Source organism: Ovis canadensis, chromosome 18, assembly GCF_042477335.2.
Source record: "Ovis canadensis isolate MfBH-ARS-UI-01 breed Bighorn chromosome 18, ARS-UI_OviCan_v2, whole genome shotgun sequence".
NCBI lineage: Eukaryota > Metazoa > Chordata > Mammalia > Artiodactyla > Bovidae > Ovis > Ovis canadensis.
In genome coordinates, this window is record NC_091262.1 from 26,590,312 (window position 1) to 26,612,945 (window position 22,634).

General features: G+C 41.7%; 1 protein-coding gene across 9 annotated transcripts in view; it reads right to left on the reverse strand.

The window, feature by feature from the left end:
• The window catches only part of CHD2 (chromodomain helicase DNA binding protein 2), a 112,877-nt gene that overhangs the window by 24,860 nt on the left and 65,383 nt on the right, over nt 1-22,634 (reverse strand). For 8 of the 9 annotated variants that reach the window (XM_069559321.1, XM_069559319.1, XM_069559325.1 and 5 more), the window contains 14 exons: nt 21,401-21,550; nt 20,556-20,704; nt 19,438-19,534; nt 18,929-19,021; nt 15,331-15,501; nt 14,245-14,420; nt 9,805-9,846; nt 9,109-9,248; nt 6,154-6,292; nt 5,821-5,971; nt 4,587-4,709; nt 3,239-3,367; nt 2,308-2,448; nt 463-597 (listed from right to left, as the gene is read on the reverse strand). In XM_069559321.1, coding sequence (XP_069415422.1) covers nt 463-597; nt 2,308-2,448; nt 3,239-3,367; nt 4,587-4,709; nt 5,821-5,971; nt 6,154-6,292; nt 9,109-9,248; nt 9,805-9,846; nt 14,245-14,420; nt 15,331-15,501; nt 18,929-19,021; nt 19,438-19,534; nt 20,556-20,704; nt 21,401-21,550 — 1,836 coding nt within the window. Of the gene's footprint in view, nt 1-462; nt 598-2,307; nt 2,449-3,238; nt 3,368-4,586; nt 4,710-4,945; nt 5,060-5,820; nt 5,972-6,153; nt 6,293-9,108; nt 9,249-9,804; nt 9,847-14,244; nt 14,421-15,330; nt 15,502-18,928; nt 19,022-19,437; nt 19,535-20,555; nt 20,705-21,400; nt 21,551-22,634 lie in introns of those variants that run through there. The other variant, XR_011250258.1, reaches the window with a different exon arrangement.

Sequence of the window (22,634 nt, forward strand, 5' to 3'; positions counted from 1 at the left end):
TTTTTCTTCAAAACTAAATGAACATACGCTTACACCAAGTGAACCGTGACGTGTGGAAGTTTGGGAGAGGAAGAGGCCTCGAGAGTGTAGGAGAAGGGGGCGAGTGCAGCTTAATAAAGGGCACACCCGCAGCCCTGGTGAGGGCAAGCCCCCGAGGACGCGCGGGCCTGCCACCATCCTGAGCAGGGCCCGGTCCATGACGCTCCCCTCAGCTTCCCTGTCTCTCAGGAGGCGGTGTGCCGCGGCTGGGACCACACCCCAGGCCGTGGCTCCGCTCCTTGCCCCACAGCACAGGAGCCTATGAGACAGGCCACGCTCGCCACTGCTCCAGCTCACACGGCCAGGACCCCAGCCTGGTCTCAGTCATGCTGCTGACGAGAACAATGAGCTGGGCCGCAGGAGCCAGGAGAGGCGTGGCGAGCACGGCAGCTGCAGACCCCGGCCCTCGACGTCAGGACTTACTATGCTGAACGTCTCCTGGTCCAGGTCATCCTCCTCATCCTCTCCAATGGGGATGGGTTCGCTTCCTGCTGTGATATGGACAGGGCCCTGAGAGCGCTTGGATTTACTTGAAGACTTGGCATCACCACCTTTAGGCTTTTCGGAAAAGAGTTACAAGGTCACTGTCACTTGCGTGCGCCTGTCTTGTAGTTTGGGCTTCTTTGCTGTGTCACGCCACTATAAGTGGGTGCACTAGACGGCCTCAGTTTCGAGGCATCATGAAGCCAAACACATTCAATTAACAGCCTAATCATATATCATTCCCGCTCCTGTCTCTAAGCAGAGCCGACTTTAATTTTAGCTTCAGCAGTGCTATTTTGGCTTCTATCCCCTAATCGATGAAATGTACAAAAATGTCATGGAGAGGTTAAGACTGCAAATTGAAGAGCTCCAGCAGAGGAGCAAGAAGCAGCTTGATTAACAGCTTAAGACTGAACATATGCTTCAATCTAAGTAACTAAAATAGTTTAAGTGATTGAATTTACACGAATCCAGGTGGATGAAGCTCGTTTATCCATGAAAGGGTGCAGAATGATGGAGACACAGATACAAATAAAAACTAACTTTAGGTATGAACATTTAAAAACATAAAACAATACTATGCTTTGCTTACGATTACATAATATGTAGGAAAAGTATAAAAACATGGGTAAGGTAGTTTCATACCAATGTCAGAGTACTGTCACAAAGGGGGGTAACGAAACTGGGAGAAGGGACAGAGGGGAGCTTTAACTGAGGGGTGCTTGGTAATGGGTGTGTGGAACACCAAACATAGCAGCCGGAAAAACCACTTGAAGTAAACAAGAAAAATGTCAACAGCTGCAAAATCTGTTGCTGGTACCAATATCTGTTGCTGGTACCAATATCTGGTACATGGTTGCTGGTTAAATCGTTTTCTGTGCATCTATTTTTTCAATATTTCATTTTAAAGGTTATCTTTCTGCAGAAGCACAAATGCAAAGAAAGATATCTGTCACAACAAGAGTTTATAACATTAGAAATTTGAAAGCAATGTCAATATGGGAAACTTAAATTACTTCCAAAAAGTTATAATCAAACAAAATCTTCCTTTATCTACTAAAAATGACTTTTTAATTTATTTACTTGGAAAACTATTTGTGATATACTGGTATGTGGGAAGAAAAGGCAATCCAAACAGCCTGGCCTAATTTTTCTAAAAATTTGATTTTAAACAAATTTTTATATTTGTTCTTATATGCATATAATAAAAAAAGTTTCATATGTCCTCATTAAGGAATCTGTTAGACTTATAAGTGGTTGGTAGAATTCAGTTATTTGCATGTTTTGATTAAAGATTAACTGAAAAATAACTTCATCAGAAGTCAGCAAGATGCCACACTGTACAGAATTCTAGGTTTGGAATGAACTTCATAAAACCCCAAACATGAAGATTACACAATACCAAGGCTTTTAACCCATTTCTACTCTTGACAGTGTCTGGTTTGAACTCTAAACCTTTCATGTATTCAGATTCATCTATGGTCGGTGCTTTTCTACCATGAGTCTGAGAACATGTATCCGTAACTTCCTGTCCCATCTCATTCTAACACGCTCTCTGAAATGTGTAATGAAAGAGCGAGTAAAGGCTTCTCCATTGAAGAATATCGCAACTCACACACTGCCCCCTCTCTGCAGGCATCCCGACAGGAAGCCCCATCCTTCCTCCTGGGATACAGTCATGAAATGACGATTCTTTCAGGGCCCTCAAACCCCGATTTACTTCTAAATTCTGGGAGGGAACCCCAAAGGCTGTGGGCACCTCAGGAAGTAGAGTGGCATCGGTACCTTCTCTTTCTTGTCTTTCGACCTCTTCCTTTCCTTGTCCCCTTCCTTGTCTTTCCTAGAACTCGTCTGTTTCTCCTTGTTCTCCTTGTTCTCCTTCTTCTTCTGTTTCTTTTTCGTTGGACTTTTTTCTACGCCATCGTCCTAGAAAACAAATGGGGCTGTGAGCTTTTGCCACAAACTTTTTATTTCCTCGTTTACTTTCTAGAAAAAAACAACTAAAAAGCACTGCCCTCAATGGTTCATCACTGCACCCACAGAAGCATGTTCTCAAGCACACAGCCTTAAAGCCATCTGCTTCAACTGAAGCCTAGAGAGGCAGATGCTCCCATGGAAAAAACTGAAGACCAGAGATTACTGCTAGGTCGTAACTGGTAAGGTTGCTAGAATCTGAATTTAGGTATGCTTGACTCAAATCCATGCTAGTTCATGTACCCACTGCTGAGCCTCCTGGAACTAACCTCAAGTGCAACGAAATGAAGTCCCATAGTTTTTGGTCCCTGACTCAACAGGCTGAATGCTACCAAGTTACTTTTCACTTTCCTTAGACCAGAGGTTACAAACTAACAGATCTGGGCCAAGTCTGAACCACAGGAGAGTTTTTTTGGCCCAGCCGTGAACTGCATCATAGATGCCCCTATGCACGAGGCACACGCTCCCTGATCAACCAGTCTCCACCACTCCTCATCACCCCAGCAGTGAGGCTGGGCATCAGCTGCCATTCATCACTAAATTTCGTGGCTCCCTTTATTTGCTTTCATTATTTCAATCACTGATTTTACATGAAAAACAGGTTAAGCAAAGATACATGTATTTTCTATTTCCATTTTACCTACTCTGGTATATAAAACAAACACACTTCAAATGGTTTTACACCAGCTGGCACAATAAATGTAACTTAGAAAATCGTCTCAACTGAAACCCAGCCCCACACCTTCACTTCTCCCTCTTCTGATGGATTGTCTGAGTGTCGAGGAGATGAAAACTCAATTCCATGCTCGTCTTTCAGCCTCGGTGCTTTGTTTTCCTTTTTCACTCGAGGCTTCCGCTTTTTTAATTTGGCCTGGAAACGAGAAGAAAATGATGATAAAACTACAAATCAAGACCCTCAAAACCATGACCACATAACATTACGATTCTTTGAATAGTAGCAGCCACATAATTCAAAAGAGGAAACTCAAAAGAAAATTCAAGGTAGTGCAATCAATTTTATCTGAAGGAGAAAAAAAAATCATCCTGTGCCTCACAAAACTGTCCATATTAGTGAACCCACTGACTCCATTGTTTGGAATTCAATCTCAAGACAAAATTCAAAAGAAGGAAAAACACCTTATGCACAAATACGAAGAAAGATAATATGCAAAAGATCATAATAGGAACATAAAAAAATGCAGAAGCATGCTGTATCCAAAAATAAGGAAAGTGTCTTTATCTACTCAGATATAGTATTATCCAAAAGTAAAAAACATGGTCTCATCTATCTCTCCCGAACCTAACTTACAGAATATCCTCAACATATTATGTGAAGGATGACATTACTTACGTAATGGGACTTTGTTAAGGACAAAGTATGGGATTGGGTTTTGTTTTGTTTTTTTTTCTAAAATTTGCTTTGTTTATCATGGAGGGAAATTAACACAAATGGCATAGCTCTGGGAGCACTTAAGGAGTGTGTACACACAAAAGCTACTGGTACTGGCTGTAACCTATACTATCTCCTAACTGTGATTTGCATCTTTCTAGGCGTGAAGAGAAATGACAAGTTGAGGAAATAAAAGGTAAAGCTCAGAGGAGTCCATTAGTAACTCAGCTGAAATCTTTCACTGAGCAGGGAAGGTCACTGCAACTGAAGTCCACTTTCTGAATTAACTGTGTATCCTAATTACCCACTTTATCCCTGGGACCTGTGACTACATGTAGCCAGTGTTAGCTGGAACAACAGGCAAACTCAGTGATATTCAGACAGTAACAAGATCTATGTTCCAAAATTAAGGAAACGGCATAAAGCAACAGCAACAGTCTATCTAGACCAGTGGCACTGGGCGAGATGAGAACTATTTTGAGGCAGTATTCTAGGAGAATGGGTTTATGCCAAGGTGTTTAGGTATTCAATTACTACACGAACACTCCTACCATTACCAACCAAGCCATTACCACTGAACAAGCTGACAAGGAGAGGATAGCATTCTGTGCCACAGCCAAAGGGGCATCTCTTGCCCACCTAACCCTGCAGGGCAGGAGCCTCAGGCTCCACGGGATGCATAGCCGGCAGCTGCACTCACCTCTTCCCCGCCCGTCACGGCGCCCTCCTTCTCCAGACTCTTCCTGAGCAGCTTCAGCAAGTAGTCTGCTCGGGTCTGCAGCTGCTTCCCCTGGGGCTTTTTATCTGTCTCCACGGGCAGAATCTTCAACAGGAAAGGAAGAGAAGCACCCGGCATGGCCCACAGCCCGGTTAGTGGATCAGGATGAACAGAGATGGCAAACAGCTGAACGATCCTTTCCCTCCCCAACCACCCAGAACACAGAAAAAGCCTCAGATCCTATCTCATGTCCATGGCTCCCAGTCACTGAACATCCCTTATGAGCCGTTCTCATTTTACAAAATGGGATGGAGAAATCCAGCTCTCCCACTGGCTCCTACCTGTGCTGTTAACAGGGTAGAACAACTCAGGTAGGAGGGGCTTGTTGGCTTCGTCTGCTAGAGCATCCCAGCCGTCGTGGATTTCCTCCTTCCAGGAGCAGGGAATCCCTGGAGCTAGGTTAAAGCTTCGTTTTAGATTGAAAATGCTTCTTAGAGCATTGCCGGAGAGCACTGAGCTACGCCAGGACGCAGCTGGGCCTCCTGGCCAGGCTGGATGTGGTCTCAGTGCTTATGGCAGGGTGCCAGCACCCTCTGAGAACACCGCACCTGGGATGAGCGCTGAGGGACGTGCCAGGAAAAGCCCTGCCGGGAGCCCAACATGGAGCACATCCTACGAAAATTTGAGCCAGTCAGCTTTCCCTGCTTACAGCTCTGAGCACGGCCTCACTACTAGGCAGCCTGATGTGCAACGGATAGGGTGGGAGGCTTGATTTTGTGGGAGAAGTACAGCCCGTGTTTAACTCCATTACAAAAAATACCAAGGCACGGCTCATTCTTTCTCCAGGCGGAGAACTAATCCAATATCATTTTAAAGAAAGTGCCAACAACTCAGGCTGAGGAATGCTTTTATTATTAATAATCCAACCCTGGTATTTGTTGCAATGAGATCTAACCTACGATAAATATCAGAATTTTAAGATTTCTCCTATATATTTCCCCAAAATTTCACCTGGCTATTATCTTCAGCTCTGAAATAGTGCCACGATCCACTAAAGACGGTAATGTTTTCAAGGCTAGAAACCCCAGGAATTTACTGCTGTACTAATCTTCAATTTGATCCCCCACCCCTCAGAAAACAGGTAAAAGTAAGTCGTTGATAAAAAGATACACAACAAGTCTTCTAGAAATCTCCAGCACCACAGACAGCCACTTACTTTGTCAGTTAACTTGAGCTCTGGGTCCGTTTTAATTAGCTCCCAGTTTCCATAGCCATGTTCGTAAATTCCCAGCAACAGACGGGAGTCGTCCTCTACCCCCCACTCGACATCAAAATGTGCAGCTTTGACACGACAGGATAAGCAATATCTGAAAAGATTTCCAAGGCAGGAGGACGTGAGAGGAGAGGCCTTTCCGATTTGGAAATAAACACAAGTGAACACAAAGCGTTCTAGTACATCAGAGAAAAGACTATGAAAGTACTATACTGTAACCTCACATCTGTTTTCTAATGGCACAACCACCCATGCGTGGGTACATGTTATACTCACTTTTTTTTTTCTTCAGGGTCTACAGGGATAGATTTATGCAGCATCTCAAACTCTTCTTCATGTTGGATAATAGATTTCACATTAACCTGAACCCCAGATATCTTGATAGTTGGGCCTCTCTTTTTCCCTGGTCCTTTCCCTAAAGAACATCAATTGCATATGTTACGTAAAATTCACCGTTTCACAGAAAACGTAGGTGAACAATCCTAAATGCTCTCTTATTCCCTCAATGTATATCTCTGGTTTACTGTTAATCCAAAGATACAATCAATAAGGCAAAAAAATTTTCTCAATTAATGTTTGTGAAATAATCTCTAAACAGTTTGGTTTTTTAAGATTTAGAATTTTTCAGTCCAGCAGTGTTTATAATTGTATTTTAATCTTCCTCTTTGTTTTATACTTTGGCTCTAAAATTAATTAATGAAAGAAGATTTTCAAGGAGTAATATAAACACTTAAATATATTTTTCTTTTGTTTTTCTAACTCATCAATAAATTTTTTTAAGATGAACTTCTTGACTATAGAAGCCTGAGATCAAGTTAATACCTAACACATTTGAAAGGATGAACAAAATAAGTCATGGAAAGGTTATCCCGAGCTCAAGTTTCAAGTTAAAGTGATCCTAGAGGCAAAAACAAAGCAGGTCAACTCTAACCACAGACCTGGCCAAAGTCGAAATCCGTGAGATAATGACACTTGTCTGTGAGAGAAAAGACAGCCCTGGGGACAGGGATGAAGGCAAGGTTCTCCATGCGCTCCTTGTTTTACAGTTCTGACTTTGGGCCAGGCAAACGGTTTACATAATTAAAACACACAACATTTCATAAAAACAAGAAAAGCAGTCCCTAGAAACTGAAATGTAAACAGAAGATACTGAACGACTTATCGTAAGTTATAACCACACAGAGAAAAGAACAATTTCAAACAATCTTAAAACACGGTACTTTGTACATTGCTAATGCATGTATTTTAAGGACAAAAAGAAATGCAAAGGCATCAGGCTTTGCACTGAGAAGTCTTACTGTTAACAGTAACACTGGGGGAGTTCCTTGGCAGTCTAATGGTTAGGGCCCAAGGCTTTCACTGCCATGGCCCAGGTTCAATCCAGGGAACTAAGACCAAGCAAGCTGAGAGACAGCAAAACAAACAAAAATCCAAACCAAAAAAACACCAAAAACAGTAAAACTGGTTATTAATACTTGGAAATATGTGTAAGACAGATACATGATTATGCTAACACTTCTAGGAACAAAAATTTCTTGGCTTGAGAGAAGAGGTATCAGTAATCTTACATAAGAATTGGAAACTGGATTCAGGAATATACTAAGTGCCCGTTTATAGAAAATACAGGCATATGGAAGGGGCTTCCCTCGTGGCGTATGGGTAAAGAATTCGTCTGCCAATGCAGGAAACCTGGAGGCAGGAATACACTGAATGCCAGCTTATAGAAAATACAGGTATATGGGAGCAAGTTAAGCAATGCCCAGAGGAAGCAATCCATCCAATTCAGACTGTGAATAAGCACAGAAAAGACCTATGTGGGCGAGGGGGCACCTGTCACAAGGAAATATTCCCAAATATGCTATAAGGTGGACAAAGGAAGGCAAAACAGTATGCATGCTACATCACCAACTGTGTTTAAATAGTATCTATTCCTATTTTGAAGATATATATATTTTTTACATTTCTAGAAAGAGACAAGAAATAGGGATAGTTGGTTTTCATTTTTCAGCTATATGAGTGTAATACTTATTTAAACCAATTACAAGGAAAAAAGAGAAACACTGTAATGGTAAGGTTTACTTTTGAATGTATTCTGGGTGCTATAAAAGCACAAATTTGGATCACTGTCCATACCACTCAAGTTAAGTTTTTCTTTCTTTCATGGGGGGAAAAAACCCAAAAACTACACCTAAAAAATGTTTTTGACTATATTCAAGGTATTTTAAAATTCTATTACTTTAAGTAATAGTATAAGAAGAAAATTTCGGAGCACAGATAACGCTCTACTTGATGAAACAGCTAGCACTGCAAGGCAAACGTGATAACAAGCACTTCACGTGTATGAAGTTATTCAAGTGGCCATCCAAGCCCGCTGACTCGGGGCTACTACTCCATTCTGCCCCAGACCCTTGAGGCTATCACTTGTCTCAGATCTTGCAGCTGAGAACCATCAGGACCAAGATTCCAGGTCCACTGGCCGCCTCCTACTTGTGAACCCCTAATCACAGCTGACAGAGCCTCCTGTGAGCCACCTCAGTGAAGGGAGACATGAGACTGGAGGCAACTGCACAGATACACCACAGTCCAGGGAACTGGAAGGGCCACACCTTCATCTCTTTGAGGCTCAACTATAAGGGCATCCTTTAACAACAAGGACTTCAGCTCTCTCCTGACACCTCCTGCTTGTAGAGGACATGCAAAAGTACCTTGGGTGTGTAACAGAAAACATGCTACAAGTCAAATTCAATTATAACAAATTCTAGTGCCAAGAAAGTCTCACTCTCACAAAGAGTTTTACAATATTCAGCTACTGCTTTGTCTATTTGGATTAATTCTCTAAATCCTTTATCACAATAAAACAACACCTGTATGTGCATCCAAGATAATTCCTACTGGTGGTCTGTAATGTACTCACTCGCAGCGGCAATACAAATGTGCCCAGTCGGGCTTTACCTCCTCAGATCTTTACATCATTCAAACCAACGTGAACTTTCTACAGAACATTAAAAAATCATTCCGCTTGTTCAGTGCTCTGCACCCTGGGCAAGTCAGCTTCGTTTGGGAGTAAATCTTTGGGATCTAACAACTGAGTTCACATAAAGGCAGATGAGAATACACACTTCAAAAAAGGAGGGAAGCACAGGATACAAGTGTGAAGAAAGAGAACAGAGAAGAGACCCCTGAGCAGCAGGGATTCCAATTTGGATCTCTGAGGCAGACCTGCTGACTTACCCTCGCTGGCATTTTCTTTCAGCTGCTCTTCATATTCCTGCATTGCTGACACACAGCTGTTGTGAATCAGTTCCCCCAAGCGCTTCAGATCCGCCACAGACTTATCTACCAGCTCAGCATCGCGTGCTATGCACTCCAGCCTGAGGAGAGACAAGTACCGGGACACACCTCAAGGCCCTGTGCCCACGTGAGCTACCACCTGGTTTTGCATAAGCTTGCTCCTGCCAAGACACTCCTCTCTTCATTCCTCAACTGACTGCTCCAAGGCTCCAACAAGAACCCTCCAGCAGTGACTATGCCTAGCTTACTCACTTTCCATCATAAAGAATTTGACTTGGAAGAGTCCACAAAAACAGGCTAATTCAGAAAACAGGGGAAAGGGCTCGGCTTTCTTTATTAACTAAGCGGCCGTCGGGTGAGGAGCCCAGCAGCTATCAGCACTAGTTGGTTTCTTCGTGCTCACTTTCCTTTCTCATGCCTACTCCCACTCACTGCAGTGTTCCTAGAAGCAAAGTGCAGTTACATCTGCATCACGTCTTGTTGATCTCCAAGTCATCTAGAGCATGTCATGTCTAAAACTCAGACTGTCAAAAGGTGCCAGACCTTAAAAATGGAAAATAGAACCAAAAAAAGAAACTGCTACATAATAGAAGGGAAAAAGAGTTGGATAAGAAACTATTGTGTTACTAAGCTTACCGTTCAAGAGGGAGACCAAACTTCTTATACGCCTTGATGAACCTAGGAAAATGATTAATAAATCACGTTTAAAAAGCAGACTTCAGCTAGGCTGGTGCAAACACATCCTGTGATGAAATACAAGCCATAAAAATGGTCAAAAACATAAGAACAGTCAAAAAGAGATTTTGCCCAATCCTTGCAACTGCCACTAAACGAATGAATATTGAATGCCTTTGAAAATGGCCAACTTAAAATGAGTGCTAAAAACCTTTTCAAACCAAAGATCAACTTTATTCTCAGTGACTGGTCATGAAACTGCTTAGGGATGTAACTGTATGGTGGTTTAACTCTAGCACTGTAATTTTTAGAAGGTACAAGTTTACAGGTAATAGGTAATAAATGATTTAATAACCACAACTCTTATGATAAAATCCAACACAGTTTTACTGGTCTATTCAGTCCACTGCTGTCACTTTCAATTCCATACTTCAATATTTTCCATTATGTTCTGGTCAATAAAACATCTAGAAGAGTTTTAGGACTGCCTCAAGTACTTATTGCAATAAGGCAAAGCAAAATAAATATATGATTTTAAACTTTTTAGGCAAAACTATTTTGAAACTCTGACTCCTGCCAAACGGTGTCTCCAACCTAAAACCTAATCACCCTTCCCCAAGTCTCTAGTCTAAACTACGCTAAAAGCCAATATATGTGTAATCTGTTCGCCTCCCTAGAGCCAATCACTAGCACTTTCACTAAAAAAGCAAGATTCACAATATATGAAGGGCATCACTGTAAAACGCCAAATTATCTGGTTAGCTAACAGTGAAAAGAGATACCGTGGAGATAAAAATGAAAAGAGAAGGCGTAGCAATTCTTAACAGTGGTGATGAGCATGACAATAGCTAACAAACAATATTAAAAGGAACAGCATGGATATAAGGATTAGGAAAGTACTGTATGTGAAAGCAAGCCTGAGGGTTATTCCTCAACTCTACATTTCTTTTTCTTGACATGTACTGAAATATTTTACATCTGAAATAATATGTCCTTTGAGCCTACTTCAAAATAATAGTGAGACAGAGAAGCACTCTAGGAATGATGGAGTAATAAGGACCCCTGAAAATCTGCTCCTTCATAAAAGCAAGAAGAACACTGGCAAAAACTGTCCAAGTCAACTTTGTTGGAATGCTGGAAATTAATCAAAGGCTTGCAGCTAACTTATAAGCATATATTCAAGAAAACAGCTGACTATCAGTATGAATGGTGAGCTCTCTGCTGTTCTGACTTGCTCTATTTCCCGTGCCTCCTCCCCAGCACCAAGACTGCCTTGAAAACCACTCTCCCAGCTACAGCAACCCAGCAGCCATTCCAGGGAGTAGAATGGGCTTGGAGCTCCACAGAAGCTCCTTCCCCAGAACACAGTGCTATTTGGCCTGACCGACGGCACTCTGAGAAACTCCATTCTAAGGCTTGTCTTCATCTGACTTGGGTCTTTGTGAAGACACTGTCCATAGTTCATCAGTCAAAAATTAATTAGAGACAAAGGTTTAACACCATGGCTGCCTGAAAGCAGCATTATAAGCTGAGGATGAACAAGCTGGTCAAAAACCGCGATGGAAAAACTGGGGTGAAAAGATGTTCACAGGTGTCTTTGAAAAGCTTGGGCCTATTCCCGGGAATCTAGAAGGCTGCACATGTTTAGGGCTGTGTGCAGGCACAGTGAAGACATGAGAAGCTGTTAATCTCTCACCTCTGACCAGTCCAAGGCTCCACACAAACACGAGCTGAAGGATAAGGCAAAGTCGTACACTGCCTGCCAGAGCATGAACACATGCCTCAGCATTCACAAGGGGTCCTCTAGTAAAGGCTGGAGATTTACTGTTTGGTAGCCTTCAGGTGCTTAAGAAAGTCTCTGCCCAATCATCAGCTGAGCTCTAAGCTAAATGAGCAGAGACTTCACAGAACTAGTCCCGAAAAGGTACTAAATAGGCAAACGACGACAACAGCAAACAGCAAACACAGAAAACTGGCTGGCAGGGGGATTCTGATGTCCAGACCAGCCGCATTTTACTACTTAAAATGTCCAGTTTTCAACAAAAAGTTATAGGAAACAAGAAACTATAATCCATGTACAGGGGAAGAAGGCAGTTTTCAATGGAAATAGTCTCTAGGAAATCCAAAAGTTGAACTTAATGGACAAAGGATTTAATCAACTATTGTAAATATATACAAGAACTAAAAGAATCCATGTCTGAAGAATTTAATGAAAATTTGAGAATGATGTTATCACTAAATGAAGAATATTAGCAGAGATGGAAATTATATAAAGGAGTCACATATAAACTGGAGTTGAAAAGGACAATAACTAAGATGAAAAAAAAATCACAGGAGTAGATGTGAATGGATAGAAGAAAAACATCAGTGAAAAGGTAAGTCAACTGAGACTAGCCAATGTGAAAGAGAAAAAGAATAAAGACTATCCTGCAAAAACAAAGGAGAAATTAAGACATTCCCAAATAAATAAAGACACAACTTGTTGCTGCAGACCTGCCCTTAAAAGAAACACTAAAGAAGAGTACTTGGGGCAGAAATGAAAAAACACGAAACGATAACTCAGATCCACACGAACAAACAAGAGCCTCAGGAGGACACCCGAGTAAGTAAAAAAGACAGTGTGTATGTATTTTTTTCAGTAACTTTTTACTTCTCCTGGATGATTTTAAACCTGTTTGACAATAAAAGCACAAAAAGGGAGAAGGAATGTACCTAGACTGGAGTCAAGTTTTAGAATACCACTGAAACTAAGTTGCTATTAGTCCAAACTGAAAATATTAACTATAATCTCCAGGGAAACCACTAAGAGAATAATTTTTAAAATGTAAAAGAAACAAGAAAATTAAAATAGTATACTAAAATCATGCAATACAGAAGAGGGCAGTAATGGGGGAAATAACGAAACAAAAAAGATACAAGACATAGAAAACAAACAGAAAAATGCAGACATAAACTCTATTTTATCAGTAATTGCATTAAATGTAAATGGTTCAGAGACTTCAATCAAAACAAAGAAATCAGTAGAATGAATTTTAAAAAATCATCTAACTAGATACAGTCTGTAAGAGTTAGATTCAAAGATACAAATAGATCGCAATAAAAAAGGAAAAAGATACCACACATACAATATCAAGAGAGTCAGAGCATCTACATGAGCACTGAACCAGGACAGAAGCTTTCAGACATAAACTGTTGCTGGAGACGAAGGACATTTTCTGATGAGGAAAGGGCCAGTCCCTCAGCACAGCACATTATCAAGGATCCACACCTGACAGCAGAGGCCCAGAACGCAGGACGCAGTGACTGACAAAATAGGGAAAATAAACAATCCGGCAACAGTCGAGATGCCAGCACGCCGTTCCCAATAATGAACAGAACAACCAGGCAGAGGATCAAAGAGCAGAGAAGAGCCGAACAGCGGTAAACCGACAGGCCCAACAGACACCCTCAGCCCAGCCGACTCAGCCACAGCACAACATACAGCCTTCTCTGTGCGACACTAGGCCCGGCGACGGGAGAAGCAGGGCCACACACCAGACAGACTACCGATGCGCAGCGGTTAAGATGATACCCAGCGGAAGGGGCGCTGACGTTTCACCAGTGTTTGTATGTATTTACGCTTTTCCATAGTAAATAAAGAACAGAACAGGTGTAACATTTAGTGGGAAACAACCTCATGGCTTCAAATACTGACCTAAAAGGACTACGTGATATAGTTAAGTTAATAATACGGATTAGATCATAAAACTAGCTATCTTCAGAGTTTCTACTTTCTTCACCTGTTTAAAAAGATAACATAGAAACTAGGGGGAAATGGTTTGAATGCAACAATTTTAGATTTTTCTGGAGGGCAGAGGAATGTGAATCAGACACCAACAAATGTGTAGTAACTACCGACACAGAAAGATGCCTAAAACTGAAAGTGACGAGAAGCAAGCTGCCGAACAATATGCTGTGCATAGCAACATGTTGTGTGTGTTAGCAAACCAAACGGATACCAGCATTAACACTAACAGAAAGCAAACTGGGGTTATCTGTACTCCTTTAATTTTTTCTATGATGCCATTTCTTCTACATACATTGTTAAATATGCATGTATGTACTCAATTCTTCAATAAAAACAAAGAAAAGTTCCAGCCAGAGGTGACCTCCAATAGCCTCTTTCCTCTTGGCTGGACTTTCTTCATCATGAAATGTTCCGAGCAGAGAACAAGAAGTAAACAAAGAGCTCAACTAAGGAAAAGCCTGGAGAAGGCAGAATCACCCTGGAGTCTTGGGGCACGACTCCTGTCTCCCTGCTGTCCTCCGCCCTCCTTGTCACCCAGGTGAGGGATGCATCACCTGAGGCTCACAGCATGCCCACCCAAACCTGAGGGGAGGGAGAGCAGGGCCTCCACCAACCTCCGGATCTCAGCGTCCGTGAATCCCTCCACCAGGTCCTTCCGCACACTTCGGGGACGCCCTCTGCGCTTGGGCTTCTTGTCGTCATCAGAGTCATCCGTCTCACTCTCAGAGGCAGAGGACCTCTGGGCCTGTCTCTTAGACTCAGTATCAGAGTCACTGTCATTTGTCTGAGCCTGAAAACGCAAAGGTACACTGTTGCAAAAGCCAGGTCCAAGTAATCTAAGGACTAAGACCAGCCCATCTTAACTCCTTAAAGCTCGGAACTTCCTATTTTATCAGGCAGGTCAATCTGCCTCTAAGAAAGGAGGCGGCAGATAGCGTGCGATGAGAGATCTGCTTGTGTATCCACACTGCCAGAGGCATACCGTCCCTGGTCCACACTGCCTCTGGTCATCTGGCCATCACTAAGCACACTGAAATTAAAATATCTGGATTGTAGGTCCATGTTTACTTTCTTGGGCAAATTACCTCTCCATGCCTTTGTTTTCCATTTGTAAAATGGGGATAAGAGCACCTATAAATAGGGTTTTCATATGAATTAAATGAGTCAGTCAGTGTAAAAGCACTGACTTATTATGCCTGGTACACTGTGAATACTCAATGATAACTACTGTTAGCTAATATTGACTTACTAGGATCTTAGGCAAACCTACAAATTGAGTAATAAAAACATAGTTTATCTATTTCTATGTTCTTGCAAAAATTAAATTAGACAGTGCCTATGATGGTGCTCTGTAACTGAAGCACCTTTATATAATCTCTTACTAAGTATTTTTATCAAGTGCTATGAACGAACATTTACAGAGGAAGAGACATTTGACTCTGAAAGCTGAAGGCCTTGACCATCAGAACCAAACTGTTAGAATTACTCATTCTGGTCTCAGGTGCAAAATGCAACCTTCTGGCAAACTCAAATCATGTTCAGCCATCTCTCAAAGGGCCAAGATGCAGAGATGGAACATCTCCCAGGTATGCTCCTGGGCCCTGCGCACGCTTCTGCTTCCCTCTGCTAAGTTCCCGAAACTCTGCCCTGGAACCCTGCACGCCAGAAGCGCTTCCGTCTCTTTTGTCTCACTCGATCACCTTTTTAGTGGAACTCCGAATTCGAGGCAACATGTAAATCTCTTCCAGCTCCTTCTGCCGCTCTTCCTCCTCCACTTTCTTCCTTTGCTCCTCTGGGATGATCTCATCCCAGTCCTTGTGAGGACGCTCGTCAAGCTCTTCTTCATCCTCCATCGTTGCAAAGTTGGCAACCTTACAACAAAAGGACTTCACTGTCTGACCGACATTTCACTATTTCCCAAACACCATCTACTGAAACACCAACTCAGGCAGTGTTTTGAATCTAAAATGCTATGAATAAGAGGACTCCTACGATATTACATAATCAAAAAAAATCAGTTTTCCACTAATTTCTCCCTTATCCCCTCAACAAAATCTACTTGCCGAGTTCTAAAGTTCATCAGGAATTTTACTAAAGAATAAAGAAAGATAAAAAGATACAAACTGTTTTGTGTTTTATTAAAAGATGTGCTATTAAATCATACACATTTTCTAACACACTAACTAGAACTTCTAGATTTATTTGATGATAATATTTGCAGGGAGTTCCCTGGTGATCCAGTGGTTAGGACTCCATGCTTCCACGGCAAGACTGCAGCGGACACCAGTTTGATCACTGGTCAGGGAACTAAGATCCCACATGCTGTGCTGTGTGGCCAAAAATAAAGTAGACACAGATCATCACATCCGAATTCCTAATGTTAGCCCAGTGTGGACTGACAGGCCTGTGCCCTGTAAACTGACACTGAATAGAGCTCATAAAGCACAACTCAAAGCAGCAGCTACTGTCTAGTCAACTGGTTACCTTATTCACTTTTATTAAAAGCATAGAAGCTAATGGTATTTGATAATTTCACATGCTTAAAACTGCGTTAGCCTCAGGAACAAAAACATAAAACGCAAAACTTTAAGCAAACTTGGAAGAATATTCCATTTACTTCATGTTGTAGTCTGGTCACTAAGTCACGTCCGACTATTGTGACCCCGTGGACTGCAGACCACCAGGCTCCTCTGTCCACGGGATTTTTCAGGCAACAATACTGGAGTGGGTTGCCATTGCCTTCTCCAGGGGATCTTCCCAACCCAGGGATCGAATCCCAGTCTTCTGCACTGTAGTCAGGTTTTTTACCAACTGAGCTATCAGGAAAGCCTGATACCAGACATTTAGTATCTATTTATACAGACATAATATGCATCCCAGAAAGAAAGTCATCTGCATGTATGCGTTTGAAAGCCTTAGACTATGGCTACAGAGAAACATCTACCAACTCTGGCCACTTCTGAGCAGCAGTGGGCAGCCCCCAGGACTGGACTGAAGTTAAAGAGTTTTAGGAGGTTCCATTCTTCAAAATAACTTAAGAGCTGACACTGAAATCAGAACTTTTGGGCAAAATTAACTCTAACTCCCAACATGGATATCATGTCTTCACAATCATAATTTTAATATTACAGGACAAAACCAGGGTGCATAATTTCTGAGATTTAAAATTTAACATTTTTCTGTTCCATAAAATGAATTATCTGACTAATCTCTCAAGTTAACCACTGTTTGTAACTACTTTAAATCTCACTTTTAAAATGGTATTAGTTGATACAAAGACCAATACTACAGATACATCACTGGTTCATGCAGCTGGGAATTTAACTTTCCCAAGAGTGGTGTAGCAGTCAAGGGCCAGACGCTACAGGCCAGAATCCCTGTCTAAAGAAGTAATAACAACTCCAAACATGTGTCACTTTAGGAAATCTACTTAGCCTCCTTGTATCTCAGTTTCCTCATCTATAAATGATGATAACAGTGACTGGAACATAACATTGTTGTAAAAACTGAAGACTGATATACAGAATGCACTTAAAACAGTGCTTACAGTATAGCAAGAATTTTCTAAGGATTGGTTATTATTACCTAAGAAACTTGTAGTCATAAATATCTCAAAAAAATGTTTGTTATGTTTCCAACATGTTAAATTAGCTTAACAAAAAATAATTATTAGGAAAAGAAAGTCAATTCAGTGACGCACTCCAGACATACAGAGTCCCTACTTAAGCAGAATCCTACCTAACCTGATGCGGAAACATAATGGCCAAAAGGGCTTTAGAAAGACAAGTGTCACCAATAATGTGGCTTCTGATCAATCTGTAATATGCAGCAATTTTCAGATCTAAATAATTATATAATATTTTGACTAGGACACCATCATGAAGATTACTTCTCTTTAAGAAGGGAGCATTAGTCACAGCAGTGAAATCCAGCTGAAACACTAACAATTCACCTCCATCTTCTGCATCCTTAAGACAACATTAACTCTGATCCTAGAGCTCTGTGATCCACTCAACCCCTTTCTTTTTCTTCCACTGAGATGACTTCTACCTGTGGCCAACCCTGGACTTCATCACAAAGTACTGCTTCCTCCCAACACTTCTCAGTCCTAGTGGGTCTACCACACATAATCATCCATGTCACCTCTTACCCTCTTCACTAACATGCTCAGAACCAACCAACGATGAATCCACTCAACCACATTCTCACTTGAATCTGGGCAACTCTCCGCCACTTTGATGACTCTTCTGTGCCTCCTAAGCCAATCTTCCACCTTGGGATGAACAACTGATCCAGTTTTTCTGACCTCAAGTAATGCTGGAGAGTCATCTGATCCTGCTGACTTGCTCTAACATGAAGCCCCACCTTCTAAATTCAGCTCTAGTCCCTGTCAAGTTCCTCCCAGCAACTCCTGGCCCCTGGATGGAGCCATCCCAAAACTTCTCCACTTCTCAGCAAACACCTCACTTACTGGTAAGTAAGGTCACCAACTGGAGCATCTACATCTTCCCTCCCCTCTCCTTCCCAAAGTGGGTTCTTCTTTTGTCTTTCGAAGGCCAGTTCTTCCATCTATGCTTTTGATTATATCCCTTCCAGTCTCCTCCTGGGCAATGTGTAACCAAATTATCCTTCTTTCCTTAGAACCTTCAATGCTTTCCTATTCTCAAGCTCTTTCCTCAACCTAGAAACATGGTAACACCTTTAAAAAAAACCGTACCTTGCCTGAACCTTCCATCCTTATAAATTACTTTCACTGTTTTCCTTACTAAGCTTTTTAATAAAGTCTGTATTCAATACGGTCACCTCCTACTCATCCGGTATCCAGCTTTTGCATTTAGCCCTGATCTCATTTAATTTTCTATCAAATACCACCAACCATCCCACAACTTCCCTAATGCCACAACGTCATCAAGAGCTTCCCCACTGTCACCTTCGATTTTCACACCTCTGACCTCTGTCATGATTCTATTAGTGTCTCTCCCAGAGCTCCACATCATCTAGTTCCCCACCCGTCCCACTGACAGCATGTTTGCAGCCTTACTCACACCAACTATTTTTCTTCTAGCCACTGACTCTGGGCAAGATGGACCACTTCGGTGGTTACCCCCATGGGAAGGACTGTACGGTCTATATTCACACCATACTTGGAACTCTAGAGAATGATTTTAAGGGCTATGAATCAAGTCAGGTAAAAAGAAAAGCACAGAGTGTCTTGCACGCACAAAGTACTGACAGGTATTGCTTATTATTGGTTCACAAATCAACACCAAGGACTTTCTCAGACAATGATTTTAATACCTTAAATTGTGACAGAAGTTCATCTGTTGCACTTGTTGAGACTTCATTCTCTCTGGTTTCAGCCAAGCGCAAAATTTCATCTATATCCATTTCCTGAAAGCACATGGTAAAAAGGCAACAGCGGTCAGCATTCACTGGGAATACTGGAGCAAATAAACCAGCCCTCTTCTCTGATACTCCATTTTCTTTTACACCCACAGTTTTTATAATGTTTTATATCCAACGTTTCAAAACTACTATTCATACAAATCGTAAGATGACACTTCAGAAATTACAAAAAATAAAATTGGAATAAAAAAGAGCAAAGACAAAACCCTCCATGATTTTCTCATTCTTTCCCATTCAATTCTGTAAGCACTTTCAGCTTTATAAGGAAAAAGAGAAACTGTGTTCCGCAAGTAACTACTCTTTCTTTAGAAAAGTCTCAGGCTCAGAATGTGCTTCCAGAAAAATTTAGACTCTCACAGATGATACTTATCAAGACATTCTTTCCCCTTGTCGTTAATTACCTGAGGCTCTGATTCTTCCCCTTCAAGCTCTTTGAAGAGATCCTCTGCTCCAAATTTCAAAATCGCTGTCAGCTCTTCTTTATTAAAAGGATTTGAACTGTAGGAGTAAAATGTAGTTGCAATCTCTTAGGGACATCAAATAACCTCTATTGAGTTCTAAATATCTATTCTTCCTAAAGAGGTCCAACTACTGGTGAAAACAAAAATTCTGCCACAAGAAAAATGATCTCACAAATATTTCATGGTTTTTAATCCACAGGATGAGTCTGCAGTGGTAAACTCAACAAAAGAGTAAGACAGCAATTATTTTCCAGGAGGTTCATATATTTACATGGGTAAGCAAGAAAGATAATTAGCAACATGAAAGAAGGGAATTCTCTCTTCATCCTTTAATTCAGTAAGTTATTGTTCACCAAGAATTTTCAAACACCTCCTCTCTGGTCCAAAATAAAAGAACAAGCTTTTTCTGTCCTAGTTTTCTTTTTAGTGGAAAATCATCATCACCTAATTAGAAAGGGCTCATTTGATTTAACCTGTAACACAAACTCTAAGACTGCCCCAGAAGATGAGACTCAACAGTTTGGTGAAAATGTAAACTCTCTAAGAGAAATTGCTGTGCTTCCAGATAAAGCCAGCTGAAGCTTAACTATTCTCCTATCATACCCTTTTGCTTTCAACAGGAAAGGCAATCTCCACACAAACATTTTTACCAATAATAAGGAACAGCTGCCAGTTCAACCTGCTGCAGCCTCGCTGCTTAGAAGTCCAAGGCAATACAGCGAAAGCCTGATGGCAAGCACACAGCTGCCACTGCTGCTGCTGTGTCGTACGGCACAGGCAGAGCCAAAAGCAAAAGGCCAGAGAGGAGGGCAGGGAAGACAAGAGGCACATGAGGAGGGCTGATACACCAAAAAAAAAGAAGAAAAGAAAAGAGGAAGGAGAAACAGGGAAAGCAAAATAAAATCAAGGTGTCATCCTGCAGTTTTGGCTTGGTCCTTTCCAGGTAATCAAAGGATTAATGTCTGTTGTAGAGCATTTCACGAGAAGAATGAATGAATTACACAAAATGACAATGTAAAATTGACGTCTGCTACCTCGCCCACCTTTCTGGCACTTACTTGGACCTCCCAGAATTGTTTTCCAAAACCGTTCGGCCAGTGGTATCCATGCGCTGAATCACCAGATGGTCCAATACCATCTTCTTTTTGGCCCGTTCTATGATCTCTTCCTCCACGGTCCCCTTTGTAACCAAGCGGTAAATATTTACCTGCAGGAAAAGGCAATGTTATGCTTATGCCTGTTCACACACATAGAAAGTTATTTCTGTCTAAAACCAAGAGAGGGAAAAAAAAAAAATCTGTTCTCTGCTATGGCTTACTACTTGTAAGTCACTGATCCAAGCAGACAACTTAAGCATTAATATATATATAATATATTATATCTTCTATTATGGGCAGCATGTTACATTCTTAAATGAAAATTGCCTCTAAAAACTATTATTATAGCCTTGACCTAACGATAAAAATGCTGCTGAAGAGCTATCTGTTTTACCAAAACTGAATCTCCAACCATATATGAAACTTAAATGGTAGCTAATACTGGAGCAGACTTTGAAATTCATCCTTGAAGGAAAGAAGCGTGTACTTGTGCAGCTTACGGCGGCACTAACACTGACCATGTGTAATCAAAGTAGACTGCGCTGAACAATGTGAATATCACAACTTTTCTATACTAAAATAGAAATTCTCAATTCTAAGTCTATTCATCATGTACCTTTTGAGTAAGCCAGAAAGTTACTGGTCATACACTTTACAAACGGTGAAAAAGAACTGGTCCATAAGTGTAGGCTCATCTCATCTCAGCCCCAAAGACAGCGTCTCTCTACTAGCTAATTAACAAATAGATATTTACCCATAGACAACAACCTCCCCTCCGAGCCACATCCAAAGGCTTTCCCACCGACCTGCTTCTTCTGACCGATTCTGTGGGCTCGGGCTTGTGCCTGCAAGTCGTTCTGGGGGTTCCAGTCAGAGTCAAAGATGACAACTGTGTCCGCTGAAGCCAAATTGATTCCCAGGCCACCAGCCCTTGTCGAGAGCAGGAAACAGAAGTCCTGTACACAATGCGATATACTACTTTATGCAGTGGCCTCTCAGAAACAGCCACACAGCCCAACAAGCCCTCACACCTGGAGACCCCTGCAGGTGCGAAGAAAAGTGAGACGTGATGGACAACCTTTACGGAGGCTACGAGAAAGTCAGGGACTTGATGGCAGAGTGAGTTCTCACTTGACTAAAAGGTAAGAGAGGGTGCAATGAGCTAAGGGAGTCAAGTAGAAATGGATAAGGCAGCAGGAGCAAAAGAATTAGTGGTCCTGCCCAACTAAAACTAGTATACAAGCAGTTAACAGAACCCAGACAAACTTAGTTATCAACGGATCACGTCAGTAAGTCGCCTGCATACTTATTTCCTGGGTGGAGGTAAGTCATGCCATGTAAGGCAGGCAGTCCATACAAGCAAGGAAACTTTATTGAGCAAATGTCCATTCATTTATTAGGCTGCTGACAAATACAGAGACACTGTACCAACAGGTGACAGGACGGAGCCACTGGGCAGCACAGGACCCTCAACCACCAAGCAACATGCACCAAGGAAACCAGGGAAGGACAAGCTGAAGAGCTGCACACGGCAAAGAGCCAGGCCCTGACACGTCCCAGCTTCCATAGCAACGCATAACAGAGACTAGGCAGGCACCACACCCCTGGCTGCATCTCGAGAAAGTGGCTCTCAAACACTGGTAATTCTGAGTTATCTTTTGATAAAATGGCTGTGTTTAATACATATACATAAACACAATGAAAGGGTCTCCCCAATCTAAATAAATCATTCACCAACACTGTCGTAAAACTAAAAATAGAGAGAGCTGTCTCACAAGAACTTTAAACAGTTCCAATGAAGAACTGATCACCAGGGGTGTTGAAGCACTGAGTCTGTGATCCTTGGCAGAAATACCCAGCAGTTCCACACTCTAGAGCGAAGCCCACAGGTAAACACTTGAGAATAAGACGTTTAAGACATAAACAAAATCTGAGCTCTGAATGATCATAAAAAGTTATTTTCAATGTCATTCTTTATCAAAGGTAGTATGCATTATATTAAGATATTAGTTATGTCTATTACCAAATAGGTGAAGGTTA